General features: G+C 45.2%; 2 protein-coding genes across 2 annotated transcripts in view; one reads left to right on the top strand and one right to left on the bottom strand.

Moving 5' to 3' along the window:
- The window catches only part of LOC140494261 (uncharacterized), a 56,571-nt gene that overhangs the window by 6,225 nt on the left and 35,147 nt on the right, over window positions 1–15,199 (bottom strand). The window lies entirely within an intron of this gene.
- zpr1 (ZPR1 zinc finger) overlaps window positions 5,943–15,199 on the top strand; it is a 38,524-nt gene continuing 29,267 nt past the window's right edge. The window contains exons 1-3 of the mRNA XM_072593514.1: window positions 5,943–6,236; window positions 9,950–10,111; window positions 14,611–14,701. Coding sequence (XP_072449615.1) covers window positions 5,958–6,236; window positions 9,950–10,111; window positions 14,611–14,701 — 532 coding nt within the window. The 5' untranslated portion in view covers window positions 5,943–5,957. The remainder of the gene's footprint in view (window positions 6,237–9,949; window positions 10,112–14,610; window positions 14,702–15,199) is intronic.

A 15,199-nucleotide genomic window follows, 5' to 3' on the forward strand; every position in this document is an offset into this window, starting at 1 on the left:
TCCAGATGTTTATGAATTCAAATTCCACCATCTGCCTTGGCGGGATTTGAACCTGGGACTTTACTTGGGTCTCTGGATTAACAGTTTACCATGAGGCCACCACCTCCCCGGGCGATTTAGTCAGGTTGAGTGAGTGGGAAAATACACAGTGGATACAGTATGTTTATATTAAATGTATAGTTATACTCTTTGTGTGAAAAGCAGAAAGGCAGGTTGTTATTAAATGGTGATGATTTGGAAAATGTGACTGTCCAAAGGGATCTGAATATCCTTGTACACCAGTCAATAGAAGTAGACAGGCCAGTGCAGCAAACAACAGGGAAAGCAAATGGTATATTGGCCTTCATTGCAAGAGGATGAGAGTGTAGATGTAGGGATCTCTGACTGTAGTTATACAGGGCCTTAGTGAGAGCATACCCAGAATAATACTTACAGCAGGAATGCGCTGGTTGACTGAATATTTGGATAATCATAAGATACACATATCAGTGTACAAACACAGACAATGTAATTGAAACTTGATGTTGGGGTATACACATCACTGTTGTACTTTGTTTACAGCACAACTCACTTAAATAATAATGCAACTCCACCTTAAATAAAACTTACTGGCAGAAAGTCTTCCCACTCACACCCTCAACTGACTCAGACATCGCGGCAAACTGCGGTATTTGAGGAGAAATTGACTCGAAATTGAATCAACTGTCGATATTCCGTGTGGCTATTCAATTGAGCAACAAATATACTTACATTGAGGAAAATAAATTAAAAGTCTGTAATAATTGGACCAAATAATATTGTAAACTTGGTGGTATTTGAGGGATATATTATTGCCAGTTTATCAAGAATGCCAGTTCATAAGATGCCAGCTAAAACAATGTTTGCTGTATTTGCAATAGAGGGAGCACAGCAAAGGTTCACTCGGCTGATACAGGGATACAGGACTGTCCAATGAGGAGAGATTGGATTGACTGAGTAGTACAGTAGCTCAGTGGTTAGCACAGTTGCCTTACAGTGCCTTACAGAGTTTGATTCCCACCTCCGACAGACTGTCGGTAGGGGTGTTTACACCTTCTCCCGGTGTCTGCGTGAGTTTCCTCCAGTTTGCTCCCACAGTCCAAAGATATGCAGGTTGGATGGATTAGCCATGGAAAATGCAAGGTTGCCAGGATAGTGTGGGGAGGGCCAAGGTGGACTTGATGGGCCAAATGATCTACTTCCACACCATAGGGATTCATTGTGTATTCATTAGAGGTTAGAAGGAGAAGGTCTGATTGAAACATAAAATAATCTAACAGGGCTAGATGCACTATAGGGTGAATGTAATTCCTGGTTGAGGAATCTAGAACCGGGGGGCAGCCTCAGGATATGGGATAGACCATTTAGGACTAAGATGAGGAAAAATGTCTTCACTCAGAGAGTAATGAATGCAGAAATTTTTACCACAAAATGCTGTGGAGGCCAAATCCCTGAATATATTCAAGAAAGAGATAGGTACCATTTCAGATTTTAAAGGCATCAAGGTGTATGGGGAGAAAGCGGGAATATTACATTTGAGAGAAGGGATTAGCTGTGATCATACTGAATGCTGAACAGGCTGAAAGGGACATCTAGACAATGCCTGTTCCTATGTCCTTCTCTGGTACAGCCCATCTTGATTGATAATTGCTCTCTAGGGCTGTAAGCAATGGAAACAAATTCTAACCATGCTCGAGTTGCCCACAGCCCCTGACCAAAGAAAGGAACACATTCTCTGTCTGTCTGTCTCTCTCTCTCTTTCTCTCTGTTTCTTTAGTAACGACAGAATGAGCATTCAGACATTGTACTGCTGTTGTTCAGCGTCAAACAATGGAATTTGCTGACTAGTTACAAGTGCTAATTTTACAGATAAACATTTGGCAGGAATTCAATTCAAGAAAATAAACTTCACACGTGGATATTTACTTAACGATGGGTTAAAGTTCACACACACAACGTGGAAGCTGAACATTGAGATCCACAAAGCCCAGTGACAGTATTTATTAATTAACCATTTAATTATGGGTTAGAAATCCTGGAAGCAGAATTTGTGCACAATGTATTAGACATTGCTCTGGGTGGTTATTGGATTGTCCTTGGCAGTGAGAAGCATTGGGGTAGCTCAGAGACAGTGACCTCTGCTGACCTCATGAGTTCAGGTCACGGAGAATAAGAGTGGACAGGTATCAGCCTGAGAGATGGTCTTATGGAATAAAAGTATGATAAAATCTCTGGAAAATTACTTTAAATGGTAGGATTAGGATAAGGATTTAAAGTAACAAACATAATTTCATCTGCTCAATTTTCAGATACAATAATGGAGGCTAAAACATTACTTAGGAAAGACACTGCTGAGGTTACAGTTTTTTTTGCCAATCTGCAGCTCACGAAACATCGTTTGTATTTACCTCTCCCATTATACATCCTTTTACCGTGGCGATTTCCCAATGGTCATTTCATCTCCTCAGCTCTGTGTCCTATCAAAGACTTTTCCTTTAGCTCTTTCCTCCTCTCCCTCTTTCTCTGGTTCTAGATGTGTTTAAAACTTGTTATATTCTTGATGTTTTCCGGTGCTGATGAAGGGACAGCATTCCAAAACTTTTACTCTGTTTCTCCACATCAGATGCTGTCTGAGCTGCTGAGTATTTCCCAGTTTGCTGATTTTAGTTTTGATTTTCAGCTCCTATACTAATTCACAGTTATACTGATATTGGGATTGTTTGAGTCTGGTGACCCTTCGAAACATTAAATATGTTTCTTTCTTCAGGTCCTGCCAGACCTGATGAGTTTCTCCATCAATTTCTGTTTTTGTTCTTTCTGTGTTTGATGGCAACCAGGAATCAGCCATGTGAATCTCCTGTGAACTGCCTCCAATACCAGTCCATCCTTTCTTAAATACAGGGACCAAAGCTCTACACAGTACTCCAGGTGCAGCCTCACCAACAGCCTGTACAGTTAGAACAAGACTTCCCTCTTCAAGGTCAACATTGCCTTTATCTTCTTCATTACTTGCTGCAGCTGCAAGTTAACTTCCTGTTTCATGCACAAGAAAACCCAGATTCCTTGGTGCTGCTCTGTTTTGGAGTCTATCATTAACTAATAGTTTGCCTTTTAATTCTTCCCAGCAAAATGCATACCTTCATATTTTCCAACATTAAACTCCACCTGCTAAGTTTTTGACCAATCACTCCACCTATCGAAATCCCTGTGCAGATTCTTTATATCCTCATCACAACATGCCCTCCCACCTATTTTTGGATACATCAATGACCATAGATACATTACATTCTGCTCCTCCACCAAGTCTTCATACAGGTAGTAAATAATTGAGGCCCTAGGACTGATCCTTGTGGCACTCCACAAGTTACGATACGACTACCACAACACTATACCTTCCTTCATTAACAAAGTGACCTCACCTCCTTTTCCCTCTGCCTATTCTTCTGCAATTTTGAACAGCTTGAATATTGACTACTTGGTCTTGGTCACCCTGTAACTAAGGCTCTGTAATAGCTATCAAGTCCGACTCATTTATTTCAATTTGTGCCATCAACCCATCTATCTTTATACAAATGCCGCATCTATTCAGAGAAAGAGCCTTGATGAGATTGCTGAGATATTCTGTTCTGATTTCTATTGTCTATTATTTTCTGCCCCATCCTGTTAGACTTTGATGATCATTTCCCTCTTTATTACCTCGCACCTCTACTCTCATGTTTTGTTTTTGAAGGTTTAAACTTCCCTTCAATTGAATGCTCCTCCCAGTGATTCACTGCCAGCCTTGTCTAAACGGGCCTGCAGACTGGGCAGGATGTGAGCAGTTTCTAGAGTCTCCCTATAACCGCTCCGGCTTTCCCATCAGGAATTCTCACAGTCTAGTTTCTATCCTGCAGATGCTGCATATTAATGAGGTGATGTTACTGAAGCTGATAAAGAACAACAATTCCATTAATCCACTTCTTGCTGCTCTTGCCCAGAACTCTGACAGATGTTTCATCTTGCAGCTCCTGACATCTCTCCTCAATTAGCCTCTCACACAGTTGTTCAGCCTTAGCACCATAGACCACGTTGTTCGGGGTCTGGGAAAGTTCCACCCAAAATCTCTAACTGGCCTCATTGGTAATTGAGTAAGACATTGAAATGTGGGTGTGGCAGCAGCGGGACTAGAGAGAGAGAGAGAGAGAGAGCACTCCTCCGGCCTCTCTCATTACTTCTGAGGAAGGGTCATTAGATCCAAAACATTAACTCTGAGTTCTCTCCACAAATGCCACCAGATCTACTGAGTTTTTCCAGCAATTTCTGTATTTGGGTCTCATTACACCCTCCAGTTCGGTGACCCTATATCTATATTTAGAGTTGCTTTGATTTTAGATTTTGAGTAATGTAGTATTTTGCTTTTAGAGTAAAACCCCCGTGACCAGAGGAAATGAGGTGTCTGAGCTCTTGTACCATGTGCTCCCTGTCTCTGAGCCCAGTTGATGGCAATGCTGAAAAAGACACATCCCTGATTGAAAACTGCATCAATAAACCATACCTGGGACTTTTTTTTTAATCCTTCAAGCCAGTTACTGGACACATTCACAAGAGTGCCTTAAGTGTGCTTTAAGACAAGCAATAAAACTTTTATTAAACAAGGAAAGCATGAACTACATTACAACAGATAAATAGGTTGGAAAGATTTCACTATGAATACCAGAAAAGGATTCAACCTCAGGGTTGGAGGGTTTGAGCTATAGGGATAGGCTGAACAGGCTGGGGTTGTTTTCCTTGGCGCGTCGGAGGCTGAAGGGGTGACCTTATAGAGGTTTTTAAAATCATGAGGGCATGGATAAGATAAATAGACAAAATCTTTTCCCTGGGGTGGGGGAGTCCAGAACTAGAGGGCATGGTTTAGCTTGAGAGGGGAAAGATATAAAAGATATATAAGAGGAAACATTTTCACGCAGAGGGTAATGTGTGTATGGAATGAGCTGCCAGAGGCAGTAGTGGAGGCTGGTACAATTATACATTTAAAAGGCATCCAGATGGGTATATGAATAGAAAGGGATTAGAGGCATATGGGTCAAGCGGGACTAGATTGGGTTGGGATATCTGGTCGGCATGGACGAGTTGGACTGAAGGGTCTGTTTCCCTGCTGTACATCTCTATGACTCATTAGAGAGAGAGCTGATTGGTGGTGGGTTAACCTGAGGGACACCACATCTCAGGGTGATTGGAGAGATAGACAAGGACGGTTCTCCACAGTAACTTCAGCCAGTGTGGGAATTGAACCCAAATTGTTCGTGTATTCTGCATCACAAACCAACCATCCTGCTAACTGAGGCCCTCCTGTACAACCCACTCACAGCTCGTCACTTTGAGGGTTGTAAAACCTCACTGAAAATGTGGGAACACAAACAAGTCCCCAAGCATCCCAACAGAAAGTACATTAAAACCTCCAGAAAAATGAAGCTAAAATAATGTTTCCTCCTTCTTAGCATAAAATACATCAGAAGATCATAAGCTATTGGAGCCTCTGGCAGCTGGTCCTGCTCATGACACCAGGGTAGGTCTGATTGACAGTGGGATTTGCTGTAAAGTGAAAGCACAAGTCTCCTGCATGATGGTTCGACAGCAGATTAGAGACCCCACCATCCCACAAAAAACTCACTCCCCCCCCCCCCCCCCCCAATCCAATGTGAGAACATGATTCCATCTGTTATCTCAGTGTCTGACCAGAGGAGTATTTCCGGCATTTTCTGATTTATCCTTTGGTGTTTCTGGGATCTTGCTGTGTGCTTTGATCATGACAACGTTTCAGAAAAGCACTTTTAAACATGCTGCGCATGTGGTGGATAGTAAATTCAAGGCAATCAAATGTTGCTATAAAATTTAAGTGCTTTGAAAATTTTTTTGTTTTTATGTTTTAAGTGGGTGAAGACAAAAATGAAAACACCAGAATGATCCAGTCGGACCATGGAAGGCGCTACAGAAATGCAGTTATTGCAGTTGTCCATTCCTCCCACCGGGAGGTGGCAGCAGCAGCAGCAGCGTGTCCGGGAGCGGCAGCGCGGGCCCGAGGCCGGGGACCGGGACGAGGAGCGAGGCCGATGGCGGTGTCTGTAGGCGAGGCCCCCGGGGGGCCGGGGCCGGGTCCGGGGCCGCTCTTCCCGGATTTAGGGGGAGAGGATGCAGGGCCGAACCTGATCGAGAGTCTGTGCATGAACTGCCTGAAAAATGTGAGTCAGGCCGCGGGGGGGGGTGGGGAGTGTTGGGGGGGTGTGGAGTGGGGGGGGGGAGTGTTGGGGGGGGGGAGTGTGGAGTGGGGGGGGGGGGGGAGTGTGGAGTGGGGGGGGGGGGGGAGTGTGGAGTGGGGGGGGGGGGGAGTGTGGAGTGGGGGGGGGGGGGAGTGTGGAGTGGGGGGGGGGGGAGTGTGGAGTGGGGGGGGGGGGGGGAGTGTGGAGTGGGGGGGGGGGGGAGTGTGGAGTGGGGGGGGGGGGAGTGTGGAGTGGGGGGGGGAGTGTGGAGTGGGGGGGGGAGTGTTGGGGGGGGGGGAGTGTTGGGGGGGTGTGGAGTGGGGGGGGGGGAGTGTTGGGGGGGGGAGTGTGGAGTGGGGGGGGTGTGGAGTGGGGGGGGTGTGGAGTGGGGGGGGGAGTGGGAGGGGGGTGTGGGGAGGGGGGAGTGGGGGGGGGGTGTGGAGTGGGGGGGGGAGTGGGAGGGGGGTGTGGGGGTGTGGGGAGGGGGGGGAGTGTTGGGGGGGTGGGGAGGGGGGGGAGTGTTGGGGGGGTGGGGAGTGGGGGGGGGTGTGGGGGGGGTGTGGAGTGGGGGGGGAGTGGGGGGGGTGTGGAGTGGGAGGGGGGTATGGGGAGGGGGGAGTGGGAGGGGGGTGTGGAGTGGGGGGGGAGTGGGGGGGGTGTGGAGTGGGGGGGGAGTGGGAGGGGGAGTGGGGGGGGGTGTGGAGTGGGGGGGGGAGTGGGAGGGGGGTGTGGAGTGGGGGGGGAGTGGGAGGGTGGAGTGGGGGGGGAGTGGGAGGGGGGAGTGGGGGTGTGGGGAGGGGGGGGAGTGTTGGGGGGGTGGGGAGTGTGGGGTTTGGGGGCAGTGTGAGGGGTGGGGAGTGTTGGGGGGGGTGTGGAGTGGGGGGTGTGGGGAGGGGGGTGGTGTGGGGAGTGGGAGGGGGGGGAGTGTGGGGGGGAGTGGGAGGGGGGGGAGTGTGGGGAGTGTGTGAGGTGGATGGGGTGAGGGGTGGGGACTGTGGGGTTTGGGGGCAGTGTGAGGGGTGGGGAGTGTTGGGGGGGTGGATTGTTAATTAATTATTTAATGCAGAGACTCGGGTAATATTCTGGGGGCTCAGGTTCACATCTCACCCTCAGCCGGTGTTGGAATTTGAATCCAATAAAATCTGGAATCATGAGTCGAATGATGACCATAATTTAAATGTTTATTGTCAAAAAACCCATCTGGTTCATTAATGTCCCCCGGGGACGGTAACTGCCCACTTTACCTGGTCTAGCCTACACGTGACTCCAGACCCACAGCAATGACCCTTATCTCCCTCTGGGCAATTAGGGATATACAAAACCTCTCAGAAATACAGATAAAGCAAGAAATAGAAAGGAGGGAGTACTTTGGAATGGGGAAGGGGAAATCACAATCACCAGAGAAATGGTCCAGAGTAAATTGTTTGCACTATGGGCAGGCAAGTGTCTGTATCCTGCTGGATATTATCCTATAGACTTAAAAGAAGTGGTCAATAAGGTATTTGATGCATTGGTTTAAATTTTCCAAAACTCCCTTGCATCAGGGATAGTACAATTCAGTTGGAAGATAGTGAAGATAACTGTTTTATTCAAAAAGGAAAGAAGAAAGAAAGCAGTAACCAAAAGAGTCATAGAGATGTACAGCATGGAAATTGACCCTTCAGTCCAACTCGCCCATGCTGACCAGACATCCCAACCCAATCTCGTCCCACCTGTCTGCAGCCAGCCCAGATCCCTCCAAACCTTTCCTATTCATATAGGTAAAAACAATGACTGCAGATGCTGGAAACCAGATTCTGGATTAGTGGTGCTGGAAGAGCACAGCAGTTCAGGCAGCATCCAAGTAGCTTCGAAATCGACGTTTCGGGCAAAAGCCCTTCATCAGGAATAAAGTCAGAGAGCCTGAAGCATGGAGAGATAAGCTAGAGGAGGGTGGGGGTGGGGAGAGAGTAGCATAGAGTACAATGGGTGAGTGGGGGAGGGGATGAAGGTGATAGGTCAAGGAGGAGAGGGTGGAGTGGATAGGTAGAAAAGGAGATAGGCAGGTAGGACAAGTCCAGACAAGTCATGGGGACAGTGCTGAGCTGGAAGTTTGGAACTAGGGTGAGGTGGGGGAAGGGGAAATGAGGAAACTGTTGAAGTCTAGCTTATCTCTCCACGCTTCAGGCTCTCTGCCTTTATTCCTGATGAAGGGCTTTTGCCTGAAACGTCGATTCCGCTGCTCCTTGGATGCTGCCTGAACTGCTGTGCCTTTCCTATTCACATACCCATCCAAATGCCTCTTAAATGTTGCAATTGTACCAGCCTCCACCACTTATTATGGGAAAATGTTAAATGCAGTTGATGTTATAGGAAGGCATTTCGATAAGTTCAAGAATATAGTAGTCCCCCAGTACCCACGGGGGATATATTCTAAGGCCTCCTGCAGAAACCCGAAACCAACGAGCGAACCCATTCATTTCAATGGGAAATTTACCTTCCCAGCAGCCCTCTGGTTCCAGAAGGTTCCCTATAATATGTTCAGGCTGCGGTAAACTGAAACAGCAAAAACAATTCGTGGATACATGGGTCGCCCTGTATCAGGCAAATCAACATTGTTCCGTGAAAAGAAAATCCTGCTTGAACAATCTATTGAAGCTCTTTGAAGAGGTTATAGGAAAGTTTATTAAACTGGAGAGGGACCAGGATGTTGCCTGGGATGGAAGGTTTGAGATATAAACATAGATTGGAAAGATGGGAATGTTTTTCACTGGAGAGTGAGAGGTTGAGGAATGACCTTATTGAGATATACAAAATCATGAGGGACAGAGATAAGGTAAATGACAAGGGTCCTTTCCCTAGGGTGGGGGAGTTCAAAACTAGGGGGCATAATTTTAAGGTGAGAGGAGAAAGATTTAAAGAGGACATGAGGGACAATGTATTTTACACAGAGAGTGGTTCATGCGTGGAATAAACTGCCAGAGGAAGTGGTGGATGCAGATACAGTTACAACGTTTAAAAGACATTTTGGATAAGTTCATGAATAGGAAAGGTTTTGAGCGATATGGGCCAAACACAGGCAGGTGGGACTAGTTTAGTTTGGGATCATGGTCAGCATGGACTAGTTGGACTGAAGGGTCTTGATCATGCTGTAAAACTCTGTGTCTCTAAGTAAATTGCCCAAAGTATTCAGGGATGTACAGATTGGGTGATTAGTCATGGAAAATACAGGGTTACGGCGATAGGGTAGGAGGATGGCTCTGGATGCTTTTCAGAGGGTCAATGCAGACTCACTGGGCCAAATGGCCACTTTCTGCACTGTAGGATTCTCTGTGGTGAGAGAGAAAGGGAATGGGTTGGGAAGGGAAAGGGTAGAGTGGAGAAGGAAGGAAAAGACAAAGAGGTTGTTACAGTAGGCCTCTCCACCATCATCTTGTTGCTTTCCTGCCTATGACAAGAATGTATAAAGAAATTTTTTCAACAGCTTTCAGTTCTGAAGATGAGTCATACTGGATTCAAAACATTAACTTCATTTTTCACTCCACAGATGCTGCCAGATCTGCTGAGTTTCTCCATCATTTCCTGTTTTTTTTTCCAGATTTCCAGAATTTGCAGTATTTTGCTTTCATTTGAGTGTCAGATCTTTTTATCTACCTTGCCTAGTGGAATTATTGATGTGCATTATCATCTCTTTTCCCCTTTTACTCTCTCTAAAGGGGATGACCCGGTTGCTGTTGACTAAAATTCCATTCTTCAAAGAAATTATTGTGAGTTCTTTTACCTGTGAGAGCTGTGGCTGGGTTAATAATGAGGTTCAGTCAGCTGGAAAGATACAGGAGGAAGGAGTCCGGTACACGCTCTGTGTTTCCTCCAAAGAGGTGAGTTTATGACAACATGAGCTGCTGTTTAAGTTCACATATTTATTTCTATCTCAGTGGGAATGCTTTTCTGATTCATCACCTTCCTGAGCATAATGTGCAAGTGTTGGCCTTGATTTCGGTCAGAAAAATGAGGTGTGGTCTTATTAAAATATCAGATTCTGAGGCGGCTTGACAGGGTAAAGACAGGATGTTTCCCCTCATAGGGTAATCTAGAACGAGGGGTCGTGATTTGGAGATGCTGGTGTTGGACTGGGGTGTCCGAAGTTAAAAATCACACAACACCAGGTTATCGTCCAACAGGTTTAATTGGAAGCACACTAGCTTTCAGAGCACTGCTCCTTCATCAGGTGGTAGCGGAGGACCCAATTTGCTATAAATTCTGTGCCTTACGATTGTTTCCTCCACAACCACCTGATGAAGGAGCAGTGCTCTGAAAGCTAGTGCTTCCAATTAAACCTGTTGGACTATAACCTGGTGTTATGTGATTTTTAACTTCGAACGAGGGGGCACAGTTTCAAAATAAAGGCTTTCCATTTAAGAATAAATTCCAGAAGAATTTTCTTTCTGAGGATCATTGCTGTTTGGAATTCCCTTAGAGAATTTATATTTTCTTAACCTCAGTGTCCCGAGTAAATAATATTCGGTAGGAGGCATTTTGTAAACTGTAAAGTAAAATAATGAATTATGCAATTGAATATTGAGATATTCAGATAGGTACAGCTGGATCATTTTGGCTGTAATGCTTTGAGTTGTACAAGTGCTTTATTTACCTTTAGACTGATATATGCAGAATGGCTGTTCTACTAAAACAGTTGAAGGTTCTGATGGTGTGAAATTACAGCTCAGTATGGATCAGAGCACTGGCATGTAGAGTGTAGATAGTCATCTTGTTTATCTCCATTACTGAGTTCTTCATCTACAACCAAGGCTGAAGGGTACACCGCTTCCTTTCTAGTCACTCGCTTCCACAGAATCTCAGACTTGTTATGGTGCATAGGAAGCTGTTGGTCCATCATGGCTGCACTGACACTCTAAGTTAGCATTGTAACCTGGTGCTGTTTTCTCAGTTCCCAGAGCCCTGCATGTTATTACTATTGAAATAATCATCTACTGTCCCCTTGAAACAGCTTATTGAACCTCCACACTTCCAGACCTGAACCATTTGCTGTGTATTTCTCACATCACAATTAACCCTTTTTACAGTTCACTTTACAGTTCCTGTTTTAAGTACTTTGTAAGTGAGAGCACTTTCTCTCTATCCGCTTTCTCTAGATTGCTTAAAGTTTTAAAATTCCACTCATCTTCTCATAGCCTCGTTCTTGAAGGAAAACAGTCCCAACTTCTCCTAATTTTGCTCATAACTGAAGCTTCACGTTCCTGCAATCATTCTGCTAACCCTCTTCTGTACTCTTTACAATGTACTCGCATCCTTCCTCAAGTCCAACACTAGAACTGTACACAATTCTCTAACTGAGGTTGAAGCATTGTCTTATACAGGTTCAGTACAACCTCCTGTTCTTGTACTCAGTGCCGCTATTAATAAGGACTTGGATATTATATGCTCTATTAAGTGCTCTTCCTATCTGACCTGCCACCTTTAATGACTTATCCAGATATAGAGTCATAGAGATGTACAGCATGAAACAGACCCTTTGGTCCAACCCGTCCATGCCGAACAGATATCCCAACACAATCTAGTCCCACCAGCTAGCACCCGGCCCATATCCCTACAAACCCTTGCTATTCATATACCCATCCAAATGCCTTTTAAATGTTGCAATTGTACCAGCCTCCACCACTTCCTCTGGCAGCTCATTCCATACATGTACCACCCTCTGTGTGAAAAAGTTGCCCCTTAGGTCTCTTTAATATCTTTCCCCTCTCACTCTAAACCTATGCCTCTAGTTCTGGACTTCCCAACCCCAGAGAAAAGACTGTCTATTTATCCTATCCATGCCCCTCATAATTTTATAAACCTCTATAAGGTCACCCCTCAGCCTCTGATGCTGTTCAGCCTCTCCCCATAGCTCAGATCCTCTTACCAAGGTCTGCCAGCTCTTGCACACCCTTCACAGGAGTATTCTTGTAGTATCTCTCCATGTTCTTTGTACCAAAGTGCATCATCCCTCACGTTTTTCAGCATTGAACATCAGCTGCCACCCACTCCAACTTTTTTAAAGTTCTAGATTTTTTTTAGTCAACCTATCAGGGATATTGTTCCCCACCTCTGGAGCAGGTGGGCTTGAACCTGAACTCCCTGGCTCAGAGGTAGAGACACTACCAGTGCACTACAGGAGCCTTTTGAAATTCTATACTGTCCTCTACAAAGTTTCCATTTTTTTCAAATTTTCTATCAAATGCAAATTTTTAAATTGCTCCCTGCACAACAATCACTATTCCAGCTGATTCATATATATCAGGAAAAGCAAGGGTCTCAACTGACCCCTCGAGAACTCCACTCCAAACAGTCCTCCAGCTTGAAAAATGTCCTTTATTCTCTTTTCTATCTGTCAGCCAGTTTAATATATCACATTTGTTTCTTGTCCCTTTTATTTCATGATGTATAACGTTTCTTTCAAGCCTTGTGTTCACTGTATCAGAGTTTTTTTGGAAGTCCATGTCCACCAAATTGACATTAACCTAATCAATCCTCTCTGTTTCTTCTTAAAAAAACTCAGCAAATTAGTCACACATGACTTTCCCTGAAACCTATGCTTGTTCTCCCTAGATTACCCATATTTATCCACATGACTATTAATTATAGAGTCATACAGCACGGAAACAGACCCTTCAGTCTGATTCATCTGTGCCGAACAGACATCCCTATCTGACCTCGTTCCATTTACCAGCATTTGGCCCATATCCCTCTAAACCCTTCCTATTCTATCCAGGTACCTTTTAAATGTTGTAATTGTGTCAGCCTTCACTTCCTCTGGCAGCTCGTTCCATACACACACAAGGCATTTGGTATGCTTTATTTTATTGGTCAGAGTATTGAGTGCAGGAGTTGGGAGGTCATCTTGTGGCTGTACAGGACATTGGTTAGACCACTGTTGGAATATTGTGTACAAATCTGGTCTCCTTCCTATCAGAAGGATGTTGTGAAACATGAAAGGGTTCTGAAAAGATTTACAAGGATATTGTCAGGGTTGGAGGATTTGAGCTACAGGGAGAGGCTGAATAGGCTGGGGCTGTTTTCCCTGGAGCATCGGAGGCTGAGGGGTGACCTTACAGAGGCATGGATAGGATAAATAGAGAAAGTCTTTTCCCTGGGGTGGGGGAATCCAGAACTAGAGGGCATAGGTTTACGGTGAGAGGGGAAAGATATAAAAGGGACCTAAGTGGCAACTTTTTCACACACAGCCTGATGTGTGTATGGAATGAGCTACCAGAAGAAGTAGTGGAGGCTGGTACAATTACAACCTTTAAAAGGCATCTGGATTGATATATGATTAGAAAGGGTTTAGAGGGATATGGGCCAAGTGCTGGCAAATAGGACCAGATTAGTTTAGGATATCTGGTCAGCATGAACGAGTTGGACCGAAGAGTCTGTTTCCAGGCTGTACACTTCTGATTCTAACCTCTTTCGGGTCCCTTTTGAATCTTTTCTCTCTCACCTTAAACCTTTTAAATCTTTCCTGTCTTCCCTGACCCTTCACTACACAGTTATTCAGCTGCAATAGGACTTCCTTGAGCACCCACTATACAGAACCGATGTAATTCAGTTAATGCAGGCCTGCCGAACATGGGAGTTGGCTTCTCTCCTCCAACCACCTGGCCCTGGAACTGTTTTGAATGATGTATTACCAAATGCTGATCCAATTTCTAATTGCATTTGGCAAAACGAACCACAACGCAAATTGGAGGAACACCACCTCATCTTCCACCTGGGCAGCCTACAGCCCGGAGGACTCAACGTTGAGTTCTCCAATTTCAAATAGCCTCCCTCCCAATCCCCCAACTCCCTTCTCAGCCCCTCCCCATCCCTTCCACTCCTCCCTGCCACCAACCAGGTCATTCCCTCTACCTGTCTTCACCTATCCCCACTTCGCCACCCTGTCCCACCACACCCTTTATCTGCAGCTCCCCCCACACCCACATCCAGTCCTGAGGAAGGGTTACACCTAAAATGTAAACTTCTGCACCTCCTGATGCTGCTGGCTTGCTGTGTTCTTCCAGCCTGCTGCCTGTCTATTTTGGATTCCAGCACCTGCATTTTTTGTTGTTTCGATCCGATTTCTAGGCAAAATTGAATGCAACCAGTGTTTGGAATGATCAAATGTAGCAAACACAAAGGATTCTGTTCCTTAAATGTTAGTATTTTCACAATGATGGCTCTGTAGCACAAATTGATAAGATGAGACAGGAATTAATCACAACGCTTGCAAAGTCATTCTGTTAAACTTGGACTTGAATGCTCACTTATATTGCCAGTTCAGTATTTTTAGATGATCTGTCATGAATCTTGTCTGATGCTGTGAATGTGTGTTGTGCAGGATCTGAACCGTGAAGTTGTGAAAGCTGACTGCGCTATGACCAGAATCCCTGAACTTGACTTTGAGATTCCACCATTCACACAGAAAGGAGGTAAGCAGCCAGCTGGAGGCATTCTGAGCCACCGGTGTGAAAGCCCCACCTTCTGGGCTTTGGTGTAACTGATGAGGGAGGCTAATCTGAATAATATTAACTTTGGGGCTGTTTAAACACAGGCTGAGAGGAAATGTAATGATGGTGATAAAAATTAGGGATTGGAGTGACCTATTCTAGGTGGGTTATTTGGGAATGGAAATTGCCTGTGACTTTTGGAATGGTAGGGAAAGGTATTGGCTGAATGCCAGGTAGAATCTTTTGTCATTGCTTTCTGTAGCATGTTTGGTGAAGAGCTTTTTGATAAAAGATTAAATTAATACTCAAAGTAAAAATGTGAATGTGATAAAATGCGATTTAGATGAAGTTAATGAGATATGAAGTATTCTCTGCTTGTGGGGGGCGAACAGTGTGGGCTTTCCTTTGCACAATTTCTTATGACGTTGGAGGCGTTTCCTGTGTTTGCACCTGCTGTGGTTAAAGGAGAGGATCAGCAAA

Source organism: Chiloscyllium punctatum, chromosome 23, assembly GCF_047496795.1.
Source record: "Chiloscyllium punctatum isolate Juve2018m chromosome 23, sChiPun1.3, whole genome shotgun sequence".
Lineage (NCBI taxonomy): Eukaryota > Metazoa > Chordata > Chondrichthyes > Orectolobiformes > Hemiscylliidae > Chiloscyllium > Chiloscyllium punctatum.